At 46.6% G+C, this 23368-nt stretch overlaps 1 protein-coding gene and 1 long non-coding RNA gene across 3 annotated transcripts in view; one reads left to right on the top strand and one right to left on the bottom strand.

Moving 5' to 3' along the window:
* CDYL2 (chromodomain Y like 2) overlaps positions 1-11645 on the top strand; it is a 149145-nt gene extending 137500 nt beyond the window's left edge. For both annotated transcript variants that reach the window (XM_084756314.1, XM_084756313.1), the window contains 3 exons: positions 4012-4222; positions 5975-6118; positions 9188-11645. In XM_084756314.1, the coding sequence (XP_084612440.1) occupies positions 4012-4222; positions 5975-6118; positions 9188-9346 (514 nt within the window). In that variant the 3' untranslated portion in view covers positions 9347-11645. The remainder of the gene's footprint in view (positions 1-4011; positions 4223-5974; positions 6119-9187) is intronic.
* LOC311583382 overlaps positions 1-23368 on the bottom strand; it is a 491748-nt gene that overhangs the window by 319424 nt on the left and 148956 nt on the right. The window lies entirely within an intron of this gene.

Here is a 23368-nt window from a genome sequence, read left to right on the forward strand (position 1 = left end):
GCATCTCATTTTCCAGTCTGAGTAAATTAAGGAACCCCAAAGTGGGGCTAAGGGGATGAGAGAATATGTTGAAAGCATCTCCAGGGCCACCTCTGAAGAGATGTGGCCGGTGGATCTCAGACATGCGCCATGCCAGGGGGCTGGTGTGCTGAAGCAGAGCACAGGGACTTCTTCAGGATGCTGGGGGCAGAGTAGAATTTGCTAATTTGTGGGCTGGAAGAGGCAGACCAGTGAGAAAGGAAGAGGTATCCTATGCGCCACCGACTCTCTTAGATATGACAGCACAGAGACACAGGAGGGACGGAGGATTTCCCAAGCTCAGATGCCCCAGGAGGTCCTGAGAACTCTTCTCTAGTGGAGTAGCGCCTCTGCAGGTACAGCGTCACTCGTAGTTCCCTCTCTGGCCAGAGCAGAGAACGCCTAACTCTTGGATGTAACAGGAGGTCTCTTCCTGGTGTGGACTTAGTGCATCGTGGGTTGAGAGATCAAGAAACAAAACAAAAACACAGTTGTTAACCATGAGAGAAGAGGTGGTTGGAAAAGAATAGGCAAGGATCAAGCTGTCAGAGGGGCGAGGGATCAAAGGGAGGGTAGGCAGAGGCACAGAGGATATGCCACACAGGGATAAGTGCCCCTCGGCTCACCCATCACACCTTGAGGACAGAAGCATAGGCCTGCCAAAGCAGCCCGACCCATCATTCCTCATGTGCTGGGCACGTGCTACTCTTATTTAATCCTCATTTGGCTTTACGGCTACCGGCGTTGACTTTCCCATTTTCTAGAGGGAGAACAATGGGGCTCTACAAACCTGACAGCTTGTCTAAAGTCTGACTGTTAGTGAGGGACAGAGTTGAGATTTAACTCTTAAACTGTCAGACTCCTTTGATGTTCCATGCCCCGTCAGGCATCCTGTTTGCCTGTTCAGGCTACAGACACAGGGCATGGGTGAGGAGGGATCTGCAAAAGACCAGAGTTAGACTGAAGGAAATAGAGAGCAGGCCTCAGAGCCCAGCGCTGCCACTCAAGTGGGATCAGATATCTGAGCTTCGGGTCTGTAATGCAATATCCTGTTTGCTCTTTGCCTTCTGCATTCTCCTGGCCCCTGGGATAGAGATCTTATGCCTGAGGTAATAAGAAAATGGGTAAGAGGGGTCCCATAGATCACACTTACATCAGAAAAGGAAACTGGAAGAGCTGGTGGTAGAAGGCCAAGGCTGTGTGTGCTTCAAACTCATCACCTTCTTTGGAGTCAGTCCTAGCCTCACACAGAGCAAAAGTCTCCGAGTCCTGAAATGGAAGCCTCTGGGTGGAGTGAGGGTTGCCGTTGGTTCCTGAGCAGTTTTCATGTGGGGTTTGAGAACATCAGCAGTGCCTAACGTGCACAGCACAGAAGATGGTTTAATCATTACCGGATTTCTGTAGCTGAGGATGGCTGACAAAGTGGGCAGTGTATCAGGAGGGCTATGCTGATGTCCTTGGTTTCCTCAGAGGGAGTCTGTGCTAGAGGAAGGTGAGGCTTGAGGAGTCTGTAAGTCTCAGATCCTAGTTGTAGAATTACTGTGTACTAAGTACTTAGTACTTAGTACTGTGTACTAAGAAACCTGTACACAGGTTCTTAGAAATGGGATGTATAATTTTTAAAAAATCACCAAATTCTTAGCTTCGCTGGACTTTCCATGAAAGGTCCATATCCTTAGTAGACTCAGATTGTATTAGCAAAAATAAGCCAGTGATCTAAAACCGAACCATGAGGGGAGGAAGGGAATCCAGGTGATAGCACTGCAAAACTAGTCATCATAGGGTATTGGTAGTGGGATTTTCTATTTGAAGTGAAAACAGGATTAGCAGTGACCACTGTGAATCTGTCATCTCAGGCAACGGGATATGCAGTCTTTGGTCAAAGCTGAGTACTTCCCAGTGACTTACAGAGATAATAAGGTCTCCCCACCTTAGCAGAATATAAAGCAATCTTTCTTACAGTAGAATCTGATTCCAACTTATTGCCGTTGTACTCACATCTTTTGATAAGTGCTAGGAGGGTAAATATTGTCAACAGAAGGTATTGACTCAGCTCCTTGTGTGTATAGTTAAGCATTAACTGATATAACAAATAAACTCCCAATGAATAATGACTCAGTGGGACCAGAAATTTACTTCTTGTACATGGAAGAGTAAATAAATGTACCATCCATTCCATGGCTGTCCTCCAAACAGTGCCTTAAGAATCCGTACCCTTCCATCCTGTGCCTCTACTGGCATCCTCCCTGTCTATCATGTTCACCTAGATGACCAGGCTTGAGATTTGCGTAGTGGAAGGCTGTGTTCACTTAGAGAGGGTATATGTGGTCTACACTCATGGCCAGCCCTTGGGGACTTGGCATAGCAAGCTACAAAGAAGACTGAGAAATGTTAGTAGTAGATCAGGAAGAAGAGAAAAACAGACTGTCTTGGTGTCCCTTATGGGAGACAGTATGTTTCTTCAGTGGCTGTTTATGGCGTGCTAATTTCAACATTGATGGAAGACAGGCAGTGCCACAGGCAGGTCTGTGAGTGCCCTTGGGGGCTACATGGGAAGAAGGGTTAAAAAAAAAAGCAATCAGACTATCAGTAGGGGAATTGCAAACTGTGATGGAGGCCTGTGGACATGTACAATGGGCAGGGTCAAGAGTGGCAGGAGAAATCCCAAAGAGGTAAGCTAGGACAGGCTGAGGTTGTAGGTGTTTGGGTTCTGTTCTTCTAACTTCTGGGTAATTCCCAGTCTTCCATGATGATGGATGCCAGCTTCACTAGACATCTTGTAACTTTACTCCATGCCCAGATAAATCTTCTACATTTTATAGATCTTGTATACCAACTAGAGGAAAGGCAGATAGAACTTAAAGGCAAAAGGAGTTTTTATGTGTAGGGCTTGGAGATGCGGTTCAGGTTTTCCAGAGGATCTGAGTTCAGTTACCAGCCCTCATGTGAGGCAGCTCATAACCATCTACCACTCCAGCTCCGTGGGATCTGGTGCCCTCTTGTGGTATACACACACACACACACACACACACACACACACACACACACACTCTCTCTCTCTCTCTCTCTCTCTCTCTCTCTCTCTCTCTCTCTCTCGCTCTCGCTCTCGCTCTCGCTCTCGCTCTCTCTGTCTCTCTCTCACACACACACACACACACACACACACACACACGGACTGGGAGGAATAAGTCATTTTTGGTAGCCCTGTTTTATAGGTAGACACATACTGTAACCTTGATGCAGAGTAAACTTCACCCTATTCCCTAGCTTTGAGTCCACTTCCTGATGGGAGCCCAGCATCCTTCCCAAGACCATCCTAACAATAGACCCTCATACTCACTGTGGGACCAACCTTGACTCTGGCATGCCGGAAGGTAATTCAGAACTAGACCATCCTAGGATTGGAAGAAATCGTAGGTGTTGCTAGGCCCTGCCCACGCACACCACCTGAAGCTTCAGCGTCACTCAAAGTGATCATTGGGCCCAAAGCAGAATTCCTCTAAGAACAGTGAAGTCACTTCTCCCTCCCCAGCCACTGCATCTTAGTCGGTAATGTTAGATCATTTGCTCTCCCCTTCAGATGGGATTATCCACGAGGGCTATCTGAAGGATGCCTTACCTTTACCTCTTGTTCAGAACTGTGACGTTCCTCCTTAACATCCTTTAACGTATATAGCTTGCCAGCATGTAGGGTGCGGTAGAGCTTACTGTTAAGGTCATGGTTTCTGAGAGTTGAGGGGAGGGGAGCAGGGCTCAGAGCAGGGCTGCCATGTCAGGCATAGAACTAGACCAACAGGGTGTGTAGCCACCCCAATCATCCCCGCTGAGAATCTGGCCCTCTTGTGGTTCGGGGTAAGGGGGCATGTGGCCTCGCGCTGGACTCTGCCTGCTTCTGATGGCCAGGATTTGTGCTGCGGCCCATGGGAGAACCAAGGGAATACAGAGGCCAGCAAATGCAAGCTATTAGTTAAAGAGAGTCTTCTATGTCTCCAGGGACTTCGTGAAGGCCTTTATCCAGTTTAAGAAGCCCATCGTGGTGGCCATTAATGGGCCAGCATTGGGCCTGGGAGCCTCTATTCTACCACTCTGTGACATCGTATGGGCCAGCGAGAAGGCCTGGTTTCAGACACCATACGCTACTATCCGCCTGACACCCGCTGGCTGTTCCTCCTACACCTTCCCCCAGATCCTGGGTGTGGCGCTGGTAAGCCTCTTGCTTCCTACATAGCTTCTCAATCTGAGGTGCATATGCCTGGGTCTCCCCAGGAACCCTTTACTCGGGTTAGAATATGGCAGTGCACTATGAGTGAAACCCAGGTGTCCCTTAGACCTGATGACTCTAGTCTGGCATCCTCTGATGGCCCAGGATTGCTGTGACTAAAGCCAGGCTAATCTCAAGCCAGACCAATGAGTCTTCAAAGCTGTTGGTGTCTGATGGAATAGCTGAGCTAGAAGGACAAATGATACTGCCTACTTATTGTTTACCTACTGTGTGCCAGGCACCCCCATGCACACAGTGTGTCCTTTATGCCTCACTACTCTCTGGTAAAGCTGTGCCTTTGCAAGAACTAAATGCTGCAGGCCCATGTCCACATTTCTCAGAGGCCACCATGGTAGTGGCAGGACACAGAAAGCATTTGCTGTGTGTTGGGCCATACCCAGTCCCATGAGGAGGAGGGCACCAGTGACCACGTGTGGCAGACCAAAGCTCCTATGGGTAAGGAAGCTGTCAGCCAGGCAGTGGGCTGAGGGATTTACTCAACTGGTTTCAAGGGATTGCCTCACAAGCGTGAGGGCCTGAGTTCAATTCCCAGATGCCACTTTCCCCAGCTTCCTTGAGGACATGGCAGATGCTCAGTCTATTCCCATGAGTTCCTGTTTCTAATCCTGTCCTGATTTAGGCACCAATTCTCGCATGGACCGGACCAACAGGTGGGACCGAGAATCCATTTGGGCTCCAGCACTGTAGGGTGTCTCAAGGTGGCTCTCGGTCCCTGTGGTTGTGGCTCAGAGCTGGTGAACGCTTTACTGTTGACATGAGCCATGTGCTTCCACTCACATCAGCACCTCCCCATGTCTATGGCTATAAAAATGTTTAAGCTGTCTGGCTTCATCTCTGCTTTCCCGTCTTCAGTCTGTGATTCTAACGCTGTGCCCAGAGACATCTATTTTCAGCCCAGTTCTGTGTGGTTCTCTTTGTTCTGTCCCGGCGAGGAAAAGGGAGACACATCAGGGCCCCACAGTCTCCTTCAAGTGTACACAAGCCAGGGACCAGTCCTTAAGCACTCCCAGCTTTGGGAAACCCAGGGGTCCCTAGAGCAATGCCTGTGACAACTGTCTATTCTAAAACAGAGGGAAATCCACTGAGGAGTGGGACGCAGAGGCAGTCCAGCCAAGGAGGGTGTGTTCCATCCCTCACACCTGCATAGCATCCATGCCCCTGGATGAGGTTTCTCTACTTTAATGTTATCTTTGAGTCCTTAATGATGCAGATATTTTTAATTGGCGTATCTTTTTAAATGTAATGGTTCTCCTGGTAAGTTTTTACTCTCTCTGTTCCCATCTTTTTCCATTCCATCCCTGCCTCTGTGCCTTCCTTCTTCCCTCATAAATTAATATGTAATATTAATATGTAACAAGTGCTAATATGTAGGTAGATTATCTCCTCCTTCCTGGACCAACCTTTGTAGGGCCATGCTATGGGCACTGAAATGAACCTCGAAGGCAGCCGCTGGGGGCGGCGTAACTGTTGGGTGCACAGAGCTTCAGCAAACCCATTGGTTTCTTCTGATGATTTAATGAGAGCTGTTTGTGCATAGTTCATTCAGTGTATCTGACCCTAGGTTGTGAGTCTTGCCTCAGAGCAGAGACCCTGGTGCCCAGCTGCACTGGGGCTCCCCAGACGACATAGACAGAACCCTGTGCCCTCAGCTTTCTCCTGTCTTTGCTCTTTCAGGCCAATGAAATGCTATTCTGTGGGCGGAAACTCACCGCTCAAGAGGCATGCAGCCGGGGCCTCGTGTCCCAGGTCTTCTGGCCCACGACATTCAGCCAAGAGGTCATGCTGCGCGTGAAGGAGATGGCATCTTGCAGTGCCGTGGTGAGTCCCCGTGTTGTCCATGTACTTTCCTTGTGAGTAGACTGTGCGTGCATGCATGCGTGCATGTGCATGCGCATGTTCCTGAGGCCAACTGGGAGTTTCTTCCTTTGTCATCCCCACCTTATTTTTTGAGACAAGATCTTTCACAATACTCGAAGCTTGCCAATTTGGCTAGAACTGCTGGTCAGTGAACCCCCGAGGAATCCTCCTGCCTCCACATCCCCAGTGCTAGGTCTGAAATTGTGCAGCACTATACCCAGCATTTTATGTGGGTTCTGAGGGCATCAAGCTCAGGTCCTCCTCCTGCTTTTCTGACAACTGAGCCATCCTGCAGTCCCACAGAGGACCTGCAGGGCCAGGAAAAGGTTTTCTACACTGTGGGCTTTACTGCTTCTTAGCACAGGAAAACTAAGTTAGAGGAAGAAGCCCAGAGTACTGCATACTCTCACCCATGCCCAATTGGAAGGGGCTCATGGGAGAGACTTGTATTCTGGAACAGCAAGCATTGTGTTGAGAGAAATGACAACATCACCAGAGCCACAGCCTCTAAGGAAAGGGAAAGCCCAGGGCAGTACAGGTCAAGGATGGAACCAGCCCAGGGTGAGAGACCAGACCTCATTGCCACTGTGTTTTATTTGTTCTATCCAGCCTCATGCTTGCCACGTCTACATGTCCCTTTTGGACTCCAGAGATGTAGTAAAGAAGAGATGAGCTACACCTCCACGGAGGTGCTACGTTTTAATTAAATGTTGGGTGTTTTTTTTTTTTAATGCCATGACAGAGACTCTGGGCATAAGAGGGGACCTTCCTGTGGGGAAAGGGAAGAAAGGCTAAAACATGGAGCCTCAGAGCCAGTTCCAGACTGAGACACTGGAGGATAAGAACCTATGCCCTTGTCCTTAAAGAAACAGGGTGCTAGGCTAGGTCTGTGGGCCACACCCTCGGCATCATATGCCTTCTCCTTCCTCCACACGTATTTTTCACCTAGATGTCCAGATTCTATTGACATGGGCGTTTGTTCAGCCTCTTCTCCTCAGCCATTTATTGTACACCTACTGTGTGTATGCAACCCACTAGTTGTGCTGCTCAGGATGACAATGATGGTTTCCGTAGTGGTGGACACCCGTGCCCGTAATATGGACCACATGCCTTACCAAGTTTATGTGGGTTCTCTTTTAACCACGGGTTTACTCACTCACCCTCCTCCTCTGAGACTCTTTCCAGGAAACCTGTTGCTCCCAAGTCAACAGGCATGCTTAATCACCTGAGGCAAAGTTAACAGAGAGGTGGGGGTGGGGGGGTGGGGGGAGAGCTCAAGCAGAGGAAAGACAAGGACGGGGAGGCAGGGGGCAAGAAGTCTGGAAGCCCATGTGCGCCTAAACAGGGACCATGGCCAGTTTTCCTAGGGGATGTCAGGCCAGGCCTGAGCTGCAGTGGGGGAGGGTGGGCTGCACTCTGGGCAGGAGGAAGCAGCTGATGGAAGCCTAACTAAGGGGACCGGTTCCTGGGAGAGGCCCACTCGGGAGAAACCTCTACACCAGCGCTATGGACCCAGGAACTTTAGGTGACTTCCTGAGGGGAACTTTCTGTCAAGAGTGAAGCCTGCAGCCTCTGGAGGTGATGCTGGGGTAAGAGGTGCCCAGGGCCTCCCACTCTCACCTTGAGAATCCGAGTCCTGACCTCTGTGTGAGCAGCATGTGCTCTCGGGACCAGCCAGATTGAAGTCCCTTGTTGTGCCGCTGTTGAATGATCCCGGGCCATGTTACCCTCTCAGGGTCCTTCATCTACAATGGGAGTCAAGATGCGAGCTACCTGCAATTAAGAGAAGTGAAAGAGATCAGGAAAAATACTTCCATGGAGCCCACTCACGGGGCGGCTATTAATGCTGCAATATTCTTGCTTGGCACTAGGATTTCTAGCACTCATTACTCTAGTTTTGGTGTGATTGATGACATGACTCCTCATCGCCATCTCACTATGCCATTTTTGGTTAGTAGTCTGTGTACTATGCTGATTACTAAGTTTATTACTGCTCATTACCACAACTATGGCTGGGCTAGCTGAAAACCGTTAGTAGGATGCACTATTATTTGTTTCTATAATTTATGCAATTACTATTCACTGCCACGACTGTTCCAGGTTGCAACCATGGTGCCCTTATGGTGGTGCCTTCTGCATGCAGTTCTTGGTACCCAGAACTGCAATCATCACTACTGCTGTTACTGACGTTAAGAGGCGTGGCTGCAGGGAGCATCCTGGGCATACTCCGACAACCGTTATTAGATCAGCCCAATACCTCATTCTCTGTTTACAGTGACCCATGGGTTGGGTTTTCTTTTTCCTGACAGCTCATACAAATGGGTCAATCCATGGCAATGGGGTATGGGTTCAAAAGGATGTTTTGCAAACTCTGTCATGAGGCCCATAGACGAATAGCACCAAAAGGCTGTGGACACGGCTCTTTGGGTAAAATGCTTGCTGTGCAAGCATGGAACCCCACGATGGATATTGCAGAAACCATGTGTGTATGTTAGACACAGGTGTGCCAGGGATGGGAGGGCAAAGGCAGGTAGATCCACGATCTCACCAGCCAGCCAGTCTACTAAGGCTGTAAGCACTAGATTCAGTGAGAGACCTTGTCACAAAAAAGTAAATGAAGATTAGTTGAGGAAGATGTTGTTGATCACAGGCCTTCAAACACACACACACACACACACACAGAGAGAGAGAGAGAGAGAGAGAGAGAGAGAGAGAGAGAGAGAGAGAGACAGACAGAGAGACAGAGAGAGAGACAGAGAGAGGGAGAGAGGGAGATGGTACTTATTATATGTCACCTTTGGATAAAAGGAAAAGGCAAGGCTCCCGAGTGCCACGCCTCTCTCCCTGAGTCATCCCATGGTTAGCGGACTCAACACCTTGACTACCCGGAAGCCACTCAGGACAGTGCTGCTAAACAGCCCCTGAAGCCCCAGGCTCAAGATTACCCTCCTCCTCTGCTGTGGACACCGTAGGGCCACAGCGCCGGACCTCAGCCCCGAGCCAGCTCACCTGCTGTGTGTTTCCTTCCAGGTTTTGGAGGAGTCCAAATGCCTGGTCCGAAGCTTCCTGAAGTCTGTGTTGGAGGACGTGAATGAGAAGGAGTGCCTCATGCTGAAGCAGCTCTGGAGCTCATCCAAAGGCCTGGACTCCCTGTTCAGCTACCTGCAGGACAAGATCTATGAAGTCTGAAGGGCCCCCGGCACACCTGCCCCCCGCCCCCCCCACTCTTTGAGGGTCCCTGACTTCCAGCTGGGCCTTGTGTTTCTGCCATCGGAGCCCAGGGTCCACCCCTAGCCAGGAGGTTGTCAGGGTCTATCTCCCTAGGGTCATGTCCATTCCTCGTGTCCTTTGGTTGTTCCTCATTGGTTTGATTTTGTGTAACGGTGGGAAGCGCAGCACCCTTGGCCTCCTCCCTGTGATCCCCATCCCAGTCAGCCATAGAACCTTCCAGGAGGTACATCTTCCTAAGGCTCTGGCAGGCACGGCTGGCTCCTCCACCATGGTCCAGAAGGGGAAGACCAACCTCCCCCATCCTTCCAACTCAGGCTGTGTCTACACGGAGATGAGGCCATCTGGCTCTCTGGTTAAGTGATCTGGGACCAGGGAACAGCCATCTTAGGGAATCCACAGGCCAAGGAGCACGTGACTTCGTAGGCCTCTAGGCCCAGCTTCAGTCTCTTCTCCAACGCAACCAGGTGTGACTCTTAGGGCTTGATCTTAAAAACCCAGCTGAGTGATTTACAAACCCAGATATTGTACATTTAGAAATGTTTTGTTAAATATATATTTTTAAAACTACGTAAGTGGAAATTCTGATAATTTATGTGTATTATATGTAAAGCTAGTTTTGCAAAAAACATGAATTACTAGGAAATTTTTTTCTTTATTCGGATTTATTTTATTTATTTATTTTTGTTTATATATTATGAAGTCTGTTGTTCACACAGATCTTATTTTCATACTACCCTGGACCAAATACTATTCAAGGTTCATGCCGTTTGGTGCACTCTTGCAATGAGCCATGTGGAAAGTTCTGAGATGAGAAAGGAAAGAGTTTTGTGGATTTTAAAGAACAAGCCTGTTTTGGACCCTCTGTGTGTCACTCTTAGGACATAATGCCAGTTCTCTAATCTTTTTTAGGATAAGGCATGGTGGCATTTTTCTCTTTTCACTCACTGTCATTAAGGAGAACTGAAGTTTCCTGTCAGCCCAGATGGTCCCAAAGTAGGACCCACTCCCTAAATGTGTGATATAAAGAAAGGATGCAGGGAAGCCCTACTTCAGGATGATATATTGTGAGACTTTTTTTTTTCTTTTTTTAAATTTTGTTTTCTTTTGCTCTGGGTTAGATGAGTGGACTTGGATTTCCATGACCTTTTTTTCCTCACATGGACATTGATGTCTTGGTTGACCTTCTGGGAGTGTTGAAGAAGGAAACGAGGTCTCAGGAGTTTGAGGTCCAAACCTTTTTGCTTCCAGAATCCTGAACCATGAATCACATGTGTCTGGGAGAATAGCCAGCACCGAGCTCTCCTTGCCTCAGTGAACCTGGGCTACTGGAGACCTCCAGTAGCTGTACATCATCCAGTTAGAGTCCTTGGACCTGCACTGGGGGAGAGTTTGGGTCTGAGTTGATGACGAGACAGGAAACGGAAGGGACTCAATTGTGACGGGAGCCACAAGCCTAGGTGAGATCATATGCCCAGAGGGAAAAATACAGACCACCAGGGTGCCTGATTCTTTCTAGTTCTGTTAGACCCTTGACTGCTCCTTTTTCTCTTCATTTCCCTCTGAGTTTCCAGCCTTTGTCAGCCCTTCCTTGGGGACAGTGAGGGGTGTGGTAACAGAGTTGGCATAGCTCGTAGAGGGGAGGGAGCCAGGCTGCAAAATAGGTAGCATTGGTTCTTTGTCTGCTCTTGAGTGGGACTAGCTGTCCCAGTCACAAGTGGAAGGAATGCGTGGCCCAGCGCGTTGGATGACACAGACAGTGGAATGCTTGCGTGAGAACCGGTCAAGGGGCCCTATAAACAGTGGCTGTCATGTGTACTTGGTCTTGCGGGCCTTAGCATGGCCTTGCTTTGCTCTATAGAAAACCCTTCGAGTTCAGAAGGGTTAAGTAAGAGAGGAATTTCTCTTCTCTGTTCTCTGCCAGCCTGTGCCACCTTGACCATGAGGAGCCTGAAGGTACAGTCACCTCGGTCATGGTCAATCACAGGGCAATGGAATGGAAACCTGGACCTCCCTTGTGTCCCTGTACTACACTGTGAGAGCTATGGACTAGGATGGAGAGAATTAATATAGGAAGACGCCTGATTCTGACCAGGTGCCTGCTGTCACTTTCTCCATTGGATAAGTTCCATGTTCAATTCAAATCTAGTTTGAAAATATATTTAATTCCCCCAAACCCTTAAGACAGCTCTTGTCCTTGTACATGTCTCAAGGACTCTTTACTATGGCTGTCTCCTCTATAGGAAACACCCACACCAAACCCATGCTCTGACCAGCTTCTGACCAAGCCAGTTTTGTCCATAGGAAAACAAAGGGTCAGGAGTCTTCCTGGAAATGGAAGGGGATGCTTAGGAAACTCCTGTTACCAGTGTCCATCTTTGATTCCTGTTGACACAACCAGATATGCTTTATAGCTTTGAACATAACAAGGGTCTGTGATGACTGAGGTTGACCTTGACTATTTCCAAGGTGGATTTCACACTGCTTGTTTTTAATGGCTTGTGTTTTGTCTGTTTGAATAAAGTCCTTTCAAGAAGCTAGTTCTGTCACCTGGGCACAGGTCACTTAGTCAATCTGCTGGACTGGTCAATCCACTGGTGTTATTGTTTTCAGGGTAGCTGTTTGGTTAGTGTAGCTGAAATTCAGACCACCTGCAGCATGTTGAGCTGGGATGGAAGATACCAGGCCAGTGGTTGTGTCCAGATTTCCCTAAAAGCTTTATTGAGGTAGAGTGCTGGTTTCCATCTTCTATTTGTTCCTCTCTCCTCTCATGAGGTCCTTCTGCTTGTTCCTTTACCTTCCTTGTTCCTGTCCCATGCTATCCTTTCCTAGGGCCTCAGCAAGTCATGGGGGAGCTGTAGATGGCCTTTGCAGGCCCAGCTTAGGGTTTCTTTTGAATTTGGAAGGACAGCTATGATGAGAAGTAGAGAGTGCCACTTCTGAGTGAAGGTCCCTTGTCGCAAGCCATCCGGGACTCTCCCCTGTCTGCCGCCATCTTGCTAGTCACAACTCCAAACAACTCCCATATGACATGGCTGGGGTTAAGCACTTCTATCCCGTGGGGCTTTGGAAGAGTCATGGTTAAGATGGCCAGACCACCTCAGCACCGAGTAGCTACCCCCTAATATGGACGTTCTACTGTTCAGATGATCCTTTACTGCTTAGAAATAGAGTCAGAGGGGAAACATGACCGCTGAGAATCAAGTAACCATGAGAAGGAAGTAGAGAAAGGACTTACGATCTTATTCTCTGGCCCAGCTCAGACCAGGAAATGTCCTTTCGGAAGCGTGAAAAGGCGATTTCTCTGTGTGACGTTGAATCTGAGGATGGGAGAATCATCACAGCCAACTTTGGACAATGCAGTTACATCTCTGAATCCCCCTTACAAATAGCCTTGACTGAATACTGAATTGTAACCCTCACGACTAACTTACTAACTGCTGCTTTCAAAAAAAAAAAAAACTCTTAAAAACATTTGTAATTTTTTTTAAAATTTGGAATTTAGTCCCATCCACAAACTTTTTCAATCTAGTTTCTGTAGAAGATTTTTTTTAAATAGAAAAATAGAAACATCTGCAAGTCTTTCTATGGGAACATTTAAAAGGAAGGCTTGCATGTCTCCTGTGTTTCTGTATTATGATACTTAGATCTGTTGTATATATGAGTCAAGATGCCCTCACCAATATACACAGTATTTAAGACTCCAAATGAGATTTCTTAAGTATTTTATTTTATTCTCTGTAAATGTTTTTGTAAAGTCTTAAAAATCTACATGTTGGTTTTGTAGATATATCTTTGGGGGGGGTTGTCTTGCATGTGTTTTTGTTGTTGTTGTATTGTTGTTGTAGCTAAGTGTCACATAGTTCTTTCTGAGGGTTTTGGTTGAAATGCTTATAGACTTTAATACAGTAAATATATTTTCAGAATATAAACTTTTATATTTCTGTGGTAAATTAGAACATGCGTTTTAGGCAATCTTTTCCATTAATATCACTTCTTCCTTTGGAAAAATTATCTCTCATACTGGTTTGGTGCCAATGTTTTGTTTTTGGTTATTGATTTTGTTTTCTTTCTTTTTTAAAAATCAAATAGTCTTACATTATTAAGAAATTGAGTCAATTTTCTTCTTTCTAGAAGTCATTGCATTTGAAATCTAATTTGAAAAATGTATTGAATTTGTGAATAAGCCTTGCCATTAGGTTCAATGATCCTTCTCATCTGTGTAGTTCCAAGATCCACGAGTCCCCCTCCCTTCCCCCTCCACATAAATTCTCACTGTGTGGCAGTTGATAGAGTTGTGAACAGAGCCTTAAGCTTGTTGCAAAAAAAAAAAAAAGTAAATAATTAAAAAGGGTAATACGGGTTGTTTCCTCCATGCAAGCCATGTTGGTGGGCTCAACGCAGTCTGTAAACAGCTCATGGCTAATCTGAAGGGAGTGGTGGAGCTGATGGCGGCAGGGACCAGGTGGATTCCTTGGTGAATGTCTTTGGCCATAAGACTGGACCAAGGACAGGTTTTTCTGAGCCACTTTCACTGTAGTCACATGGTTTAGGGAGAGATGCTGATTCAGCGTTTGTTCTAAACGAATGACATCATCTCCTCCTGACTTTGGTTGGGGACCCAGGCTCCTTGTGGGTGACCTGAAAATGTCCAGGGTAGCTAGAGTCTGCACTCTCCGAGAGACGTTAGGGAAGTTTACATAAGAGTTGCACTGTGTGGATAATCTGGAGTCAGTTTTGTTCCATCATCGGCACATCCATCACATGTGTCCTTGGTGTGTCTGTGAGCAACTGTGTATCAAGCCATACCAGACTGGGGTTCAGACAGATGGAGGGCCCGTGGCTGTAGAGCGTGAGCAGCAGGTGAGCTGGTCTATCCAGAGCTCTTTCAGTGGCACAGAAACCATAGATTTTATCTGTGGTGGGTCTGGTGTATCTTGGAACCTAATAGAGTTTAATGCTCAAAAATTAAATTACAGTTTCTTTTGGTAGGTGGTACTCTGGTCATCATCACCAGCTGATTCTCCTGACCGACCCTTGAAGTGGGAATCTTGAGTGTAGGGCTGTGTGGCTAAGCATGTGTTCCATCTCTAGGAAGTGTTCAAAGTCACCTTCTCAGCTGTTAGGATTACGACTGGCGTGAGCACGTGTGTCAGTCAGAAGACCTCGTTCCTAAAGCTGAGCTTCAAGCTTGCGTCTCTGGGTTTGCCTCACCTCTTTGTCTCAACATCTAGTCCAATGCTGGAACTTGTCGACTCTGGGAAGTTCAGAAGGTGTAGAGTTTTCCAGCTAGTATTTAATCTGCCATTTTGCCATTAGTCCCAGCTTCAAGTTGTTTTCTAATGTCTATATTGACCAGATTGTGAAAATAATTGCCTTTCATAAAAACCAAGGACCAAAGATTCCATTATTCCAACCAAGCATGGGCTTCAGAAGCTGTAGGCACATCTGGGCCCAGATGTGTGAGCTTCATGGCACAGAGGAACCCTTGGTTCCCCCCAAACTCCTGCTTCCCCTGTCTGGCCATGCAGAGAAGAAGTTGGGTATCTCATTGAAAAAGGCTCTGAAGGACTTTCTGAGATTGGAACTGAGCATCTCAGGTGGGCGTTTCTGTTGTGTAGTCTTGAGTTTTTACTTACCCTATTATAAAACGGGAGGTCGGGGAATCCTTCCAGGTGTCCAGCCACTGTAGACTCTTCATTTGCATATGGGCCTCCAGCTGAAGTTTTGCAGTCCTGCGACTGCCAGATGTCCATCTCTTTAGTTCCTCATAAGCCATTCCACTTCCTGCTTGGTAGAGAGAAAAAAAAAAGTCCTGTTATCCCATGGTGCCCCCACCATGGGATGCGCCATTCTCATTCTCCTTCATGATGATGTCATTGGCCTCTTAACTATTCCAGAGATGACTGATGTTAAAGAAGAAGTGCTATTCTATTGGTAAGGCTTATTACCAAACTTCTGATAATGAAGCAGGCTACCAAAAACATATCCAGCTCACCCGAGGAGTGTTTGGGTTTGATTATGGATGTACCATACACACCAAAACCCATGAATACCTTTGCAGGTTAGGCTACTTGTTTTCTTTTTGCCAGATTCTCATGGGAGAGTCCTTAGTTCTGGATACTTGTAAGTATGAGTCCTTCATAGAATTATATGCAGGTATAGCTGGCCCATTTTCCACACTGTAAATATTTTCCCCAAACTGGGTGCAGTACTGAGGGTAATTAATCTTCTGATTTATCAAATGCTGACTGTCTGGAGCAAATCGTCCACTCTTTGTGAATGGTCCTGTAACGTATATGAACATATTTCTGGGTGCCTTAGAAGTTGTATTTTTCATGTGTGCTAATATGCAGTATTTATACATTGTGAGAAGCTGCTTTGAATAAAAAGATTGAAACTTCGTCTCCGTTTGTGTCCCCTTACACTTACCCCCTTTGGAGAGCCATCTGTAAAATGCACAAATGGGTTCTGTGGTTTCAAAGGAGAGATGTTTCTGGAGCCTTGGAGGTTGTGGCAGGGTTCCTGGCAGTCCTGGCTCCTCCATCCAGGTGTGGTCTGGTGTTTAAAGGCAGTCAGTTGTGTAGAGAGGTAACATCTGGATGCCAGAGGACCTTAGAATGGAGGGGACTTTTTTTTCAGGGAGCTGATGTCACATTTATCCCTTCTTTGACATACCCATCATGCTTTATAATAACATGGCTCTCATCTTTAGTAGATGAATCCACACAGAACTTAGTCTTACACAGTTCTAGCTGCCCTTCATGGTCAGCAGTGATGTCTGTCACTATGGGCAAAGTCTTTCCATACCCATAACCTTGTTGCTTTGTCTATTCTAGTGTGAGTCAGGGAAGAGGCAAATAGTGGAGGACCCTCCAGAGCATGGCGTCACGCATGGGGGAAGGGTTCAGAAAAGAGGGAGTGTCAGAAGTTTCCAAGGGTCTTGTGATGGAATTCTGGGAGAGGGCATTCTGTAAGACCATCTACCTGCCCATCTACCCATGCACTCTCCCAGCTCTATCCATCCATTCATCTACCCACCCTGCCATTTGTACATCTCTCAGTCCATCCATCTACCCTCCCATCCCTCCATCCACCCAACCATCTGCCTGCCTATCTGTCCATCCATGTACACACCCTCCTATCCACTCACTCTTCCATCTCTCCATCCATCCATTAAACCCACTTTTATTTACTTATTTATCCATCTACTCACCTACCCTTCCATCTGTCCATCCATTCACCCACCTCTGTGTTCTACTGTCCTCCTGTCTGTAATCCATTAGTTTTTCATTCCACTTTCATTGCAACTTCTAGACAGAGCCCCACCCCCACCCTGCTTTGTCTGGGGGAGTTGCACAGGTCATAACATGAATAGGTGACTCTTACCTTTTTCTAAAGGAACTTGGAGTCTGCGGATGTGAAAAGGGCAAGTAGTCCTCTCCTCTGTCCTGAGATGTCAGCAAGGGGCTAGGGAGGGACCATTCTTAAAACATCACAAATATACTTGGAGCCCAGCAGTAGATGTGTTCATTATTCAGGCTCCGGAATGTCACCTTTCAGTGTAGGTAGGCCAGCCTGCCTGGTGATTATTCAGGATGTCACCTAAGCTACTTTCCCGCCTTCCCTTTGGTTTGCTGTCATCTGTTCATGGTGGTCACTGTTGCTCTGAGTGCCTCTTTTCTCTTGATCCCTGACACTATTCGAGATAAAAGACAGTATCAAGGTCAAACCTGGACAGTTCTGGACTTTCGACTTTTCCATGTTCCTGCTGGAAGACAGTGAGACCTTGCAGGAGTTTTGTAAGAAGCCTTGGTGACTCAGACTGTCTCTTGGGGGCTACTTTGGCATGAAATTTTGTGGAAAGAGCTGTGTTCTCTGAGAGAGGACAAGAGAATAATGCAGTTGCACCTCCCTCCCCAGCCACAAACATCCAGTGCAAGATGACCAGCACACCAAGTAAGCAGAGATGAGACACAACTGAGATAAGGCCTCTTGTATCCCAGGCGAGCCTCAGGCTTGCTATGTATTCTATCTCGAATGTGCTGGGATTATCATCATGAACTATCATACCTGATTATGCAGTGCTGGGAATCGAGCCCATGGCTTCCTGCATGCCAAGCAAGCAGTCTACCAACTGAGCAATATCCCGTGCCCCTAAAAAGCAACTTTTATTGCCTTTTGGGGTTTCTTTAGGTCTGCTTAATGAGGGGACAGTCCTCAGATCCTTGATGAAATCCTGGTGGGCCTCGGTACCTTCTTGTCTCATGAGTAATAGTTCTCACAGTCACAGATTCAGTTGTCATCAGGGACAACCATGATGCATTTTGTATTGCTCCTAACTCACTCAAGATTTAGACTTCTCTCCCTATCACTAACTGGCCCCTGATTTGTCTAGTTGAATGGGGAGAGCAGGGAAGGTCTTACAAGCTAAACTGGCAATGTGCTTGGATGGGAGTTTTTATTCTCTGAGCCTTAGAGATGTTTATGTCATATTCTCTCCGGGGATTTTTATGGGGTTTTAGACTGGACAATCCTAGAATTGCCAGGTGGACTATATATCAACCCCCTATTCCTCATCATCCCCTTATTGGGAGTCTGTCCACTACAAACATTTCCAGCTGGGGGTCCTCCAACTTCTAGATGATTATAATTCTTTTCACAAGATAAAGAGGGAAGGCTTTTCATTTCTTCACTTTCAGTCTCTTCCTCTCTCCTTTCTCCCTCCCTGTTCCCCATCCCTCTGTGTGTGTGTGTGTGTGTGTGTGTGTGTGTGTGTCTGCACACGCGCGTGTGCACACACATGTGCATGCATGTGTGGGTGTGTTCTGTAGTCCTCATTAGAGAAATCCTCTTAACACTCTTTCTAATGATCCTGGGCACACAACCACAGCTAGACTCCATCAGGTGTTTGCAAGCAATGATTTCTATGTGTGGGTGGGTCTTCTGTGAGAGACACCTTGGAGGGCATTGGAGATTTATGAGGATTTTTGAACTTTTCACTTCAAGTGAGTCAGATGCCCTGGAGGGCTCAGGAAGGCTCGGCCTGGACTGGCTTGTGGTTTTACAGATTTTTCTCCTTTATAAAAGCAGAAAGCCAGGAGGCCAGAAGCAAGGACAGTAGTAGGTGAGTTGGCCTGGCCCTTCTGTACCCCTGAGGGAATTTTGATTCAAGGATTTACATGTAGGTTAGTTGTGGAAACAGAAAGAGAGGTACAGAGGTGGTGACACTGGGCAAGAGATGGTCTAGGCATGCTCCTAAACTGGACCTGAAGCTGAGTTCTGAAGTGAGGATCAGACTATCGGATCTGGATCAACTAGCCAAGCACAAGAATCCAGGAACTGAGTGGACAGGGAGCAAAGGCTACTTCTGGGGTAAGAAGTCATGTCCAAACGCTAGAATGGGGACACTGCCATCATGGCTAAAGGTGGGGACGAGAGGCTTTGGGAAGCAAGTTGGTAGAAAAGCCTGTGTATACGCAATCCAATGATGCTTTAGCACCCAGACTTGTTCATTTGCAGCAACTGTAGGTAAGACAAGCCGCTACAGAGAGCAAAGCCAAAAGTGTTAAGAGTCTCGAGTTTTACTCAGAAGGGCATCTCCCATGTAAGACAGTCTTGCTTTTAAGATCTCTAGTTTAGTTTGTCAGATGTCATGAGTGTGACCGGAGAGATGACTGAGGGGTTAAGAACCTCCACTGCTCTTCTTGTAGGTTTCTAGGAGCCTCTGGATCCTTCTATTTCCCCATTCTCCCATGCTTCTCTCACCTAGAGTCCCAATAGGATGTCCTCCCCTCTGTCCCACTTTCCTGGCAAGTGAAGACTTTCATGGGACATGCCCCTTGGGCTAGTGTCCAGATATAAGAAATAGAAGGATCCAGAGGGTCCTAGAAACCTACAAGAAGAACATTATGATGGGCGGATCTGGGCCCAGGGGTCCTGCTCAAACTATGGCACCAGCCAAGGACAATACATGCAGTAAACTTCGAACTCCTACTCAGATCTAGCCAGTGGACAGGACATTCTCCACAGTTGAGTGGAGAGTGGGGACTGACTTTCACACAAACTCTGGTGCCCCATATTTGACCATGTCCCCTGGATGGAGAGGCCTGGTGGCACTCAGAGGAAGAATAGCAGGCCACCAAGAAGAGACTTGATACCCTATGAGCATATACAGGGGCAAGAGGTGCCCCTCATTCACAGTCATAGGGGAGGGGAGTAAGGGGAAAATAGGAAGGAGGGAGGAATGGGAGCATACAAGGGATGGGATAACAATTGAGATGTAATATGAATAAATTAATAAAATATATTAAAAAAAAGAACCTCCACTTGCAGATGATCCAAGTTCAACTTCTGACATCAACACTGGATAGATCACAGTCACTTCCAACTCCAGCTCTAGCCAATGACCTCCAAGGGCACCTGCACTCATGTGTGTACACCTACACACAGACACACATGTATGTGTACAATTGAAAATAAAATGCAATGCCATCTTACTACATCATTTAATGTTGCCAATCTGCATAATGAACATAAACTTCCTGGGGATGCAGCCAGGACCAGACCCCCTGCTGTATCTACCACGTGTTATTATGGAGCTCATTAGAGCCAACTGCAGACAATGCTTAGAAGGAGTCGGCTTCATATGTCTTAACTTCCTGACATCCACTGTTATCTCTTTTCCTTAAAAACAGTGGGAAAGCAGCTGAGGAATAGGGACAGGAGGGAAGAGGGGAAGCTTAAAGGCAAAGAGCTTCTGAAATTATGTCTTCAGGGACTGACATCCAAGCTGGTGTAACTCAAGAGTGTCAGGAGACCCAGACCATGGGGAAATCCTCCAGACAGATGGTGACTTGTGAAACGTAATAATCTCCCAGATTTAGGAGCCTTGGAAATGATTTGTGGTGGTAAAATAAATGGCTGGGGTCTGCATCAACAGAGAGACACACAGAGACATGTCACTAAGAGAGCACTGGCCACCGAGTGAAAGAGAGCTGGGAAGGCTGGTGTTTGCCTCTGTGCTACGGCTGTGAGATATAGAGCCTCCAGCTTTGCCTGGACAGATGGCAACTACCCCCTGTCAAGGCGACAGGGACCCTGATGAGTTCTGGTTTCGTGGCATGTATGTATGGTGCCCCAGGTGCCACCTGTGCAGACACACTTGTTTACACTCTCATTTGCAAAGAAAGACACAGGGGTGGCTGCTCACTGAGCCATTTTGGTGGTGACAGGCGATGCTTACAAAGAGGTGAGATTCAGACAGGAAATAAAGCTTTCGTTTATGGTTCCTTCCCTTTTTCCTTCCTTTTTTTTCCCCCCTCCCACTACCTTTCTCTGTCAGTCTCTGTCTCTGACTCTCTCTCCCTCCTTGACTGTGACTTCTCCTTTCCATTCTTTCCTCCTGGACCCTCACATCCTTCAATTGTTTTCTTTATCATCATGGCAAAAACAAAACAAAACAAAAAGAAACAAAAAAGCAAAACCTCTAGCATATTCTGGGAAGAGCATGGCATTTGGAATCACACAGCCCTGGGTTCAAACTCCATTCCCGCCACTGGGAGTATGCTGTGCTGACATGGCTCTTCGGAATCTGTTGCTTCCAGGCTAGCCCTTCACCGAGAGAGGGTTTGTGCCCAGTCTCTCATTTTTAAAGGTCCATTTTTATTTTTATGTGTGAGTGAATGTATATGGGTATTTGTACATGAGTTCAGGTAACCTTGACAGCCAGAAGGTGGCATCACATCTCCTGGAGCTGAAATTATGGGTGGTTGTAAGCCATCCGATGTCAGTCAGTGTTGGGTCCTCTGCGAGACACTTAACCTCTGAGCTATCTCTCCAGCCCTGCTCAGCCTCTCTCTCCTTCAATGCTAAAGGAAACCAGGATGCAGAGAGAGAACTTTCCCAGAGATATGCAGGAATAAGCAACGGAGAAGGAGTTCCAGCATTTGTTTATTTACTACTTTGAGGAGCTGGAGAGATAGCTCAGTGGTTACGAGCACTTGTCGCTATGGCAGGAGGCCTGGATATGGTGCTCAGCACCCACACAGTGGCTCGCAGTTCCACGGGATCTGATGTGTTCTCCTGACCTCTGTGGCCGGCCACCAGGCATACGTAGTGCACAGACAAGAAAAACACTCATACAAAAAATAATTTCAAATATGTGTATATATGTGTACATATAGATTGATATAGATACACACATATATACACACATATGTATATATTCTCTCTCTCTCTCTCTCTCTCTCTCTCTCTCTCTCTCTCTCTCTCTCTCACACACACACACACACACACACACACACACATTCTCCAAACTCCACACACACTCTTAGTCCATGTCCTGTTGCTAGGAAGGGACACCATAAGCACAGCAACTCTCATGGATTAATTAATTGGGACTTGCTTACAGTTTCAGAGGTTTAATCCATTGTCATCATGACAGGAAATGTTGCTGTACCCCAGCAGACATGGTGCTGGGGAGGTAGCTGAGGATTCTGTATCTGCATCTGCATGCAGCAGGACGGGGTAGAGCCACTGAGCCCAGCTTGGGCTTTTGAAAACCTCGCAGCTCACGTCCAGTGACGTACTTCCTTCAACAAGATCACAACAGTGGCGCTCTCTAAGCATTCAAACATACGGTCCTATGGGAGCCATTATTATTCAAGAAGCAACAGGATTCCACTCCCTATCCCCATAGGCTCGTAGCCATGTCATAATGCAGAAAGGCATTCAGTCCAACTTCAAAGGCTCCCACGGTTTGTCACAATCTCAACACTGTAAACCCCTGTAAACTAAATATTTTTTAAAAAATCATATCACATACTTCCAACATATAGTGACACAGCATACACATTACCATTCGAAAAGGGACAAAAGGGTGCATAGCGAGGAAATACAGCACTAAAACAAGACTAAGGATCAGTAGGGCAAACTCCACATTCTGTATCTTCATGTCCCAGTGTTAAAGTGCTTTTCACATCTCTAATCCTTCTAGCATTGTTGACTCTAACACACTTCTCTGTCTTGGCTTGTTTCTACAGCCTGTCAGCAGAGCTCTGGCATCACTAACATCTTGCGGTCTCCAATAAAAGCAATGCTTTATTCTCACGCCTTCACACAACGTTCTCTGTGGGCCTCCATGCAGGGACACCCGTGATACAAGCCTGGGCTCTGTTGGGGGTTGGTCTGGTTGCTGGCCAAATGAGCAGACTCACATCCTCCCAAATGATGTTTGGAACCCTGACCAATAAAAAGTCAACACACCTGGGCAGGGCAAATGGGATAGATGTGGCTAAGTTCACAGGCTTTGAGGACAGAGAGGCTCTTGGAAGGAGACAGAGGAGGAAGAGGAGAAGGAAGAAGGTCACTACTATGGATTAAGTGGAGGAAAAAAAGCACATGCTTTGCATGGATGAAGGATTTGGCCCAGATGTGAAAGAATATACAGCAAAGCATTTTAACACTATATTCCTTCATCAAAAAAATATCATGGGAAAAAAATCAGTGGAGTGAGAGAACTGAAGGGTCATGTCTGTCATTAGTTGTCATAGGCAGTTGACTTCAAATCCTGTTTCAAACAAACAATGTGTGTTGGGACAGCCTGAAATATTGGAGCACTGGCTGCTTTGTGATATTAATGAACTATTAATTCTTATGTAGAATGGTATTATGGTTATACCTTTTAAAACTATCAGGGTTTTTGAAATATGCAATTAAATATTTGTGAGAAAAATGGTTAATGATTCCAAAGATATATATAATATACATTATAATATATTATATAATATATAATGTTCTACTGATATTTAACATATTAGAAATTAAGTTGAGATATTATGACATTAAGTCATTTAAGAGAATAATAAGCCTATTGTGTGTTAATATCAATGTTTTATGAAAAATAATCTGATTTAGTAAGATAAAAAGTAAGAGTGCCATCTTTTTACATTTTATTCAAGTCTCCATAACATCTAGTTTAAT

The sequence above is a fragment of the Acomys minous genome (genome assembly GCF_964271855.1).
Source record: "Acomys minous genome assembly, chromosome: 14".
NCBI classification, from domain to species: Eukaryota; Metazoa; Chordata; class Mammalia; order Rodentia; family Muridae; genus Acomys; species Acomys minous.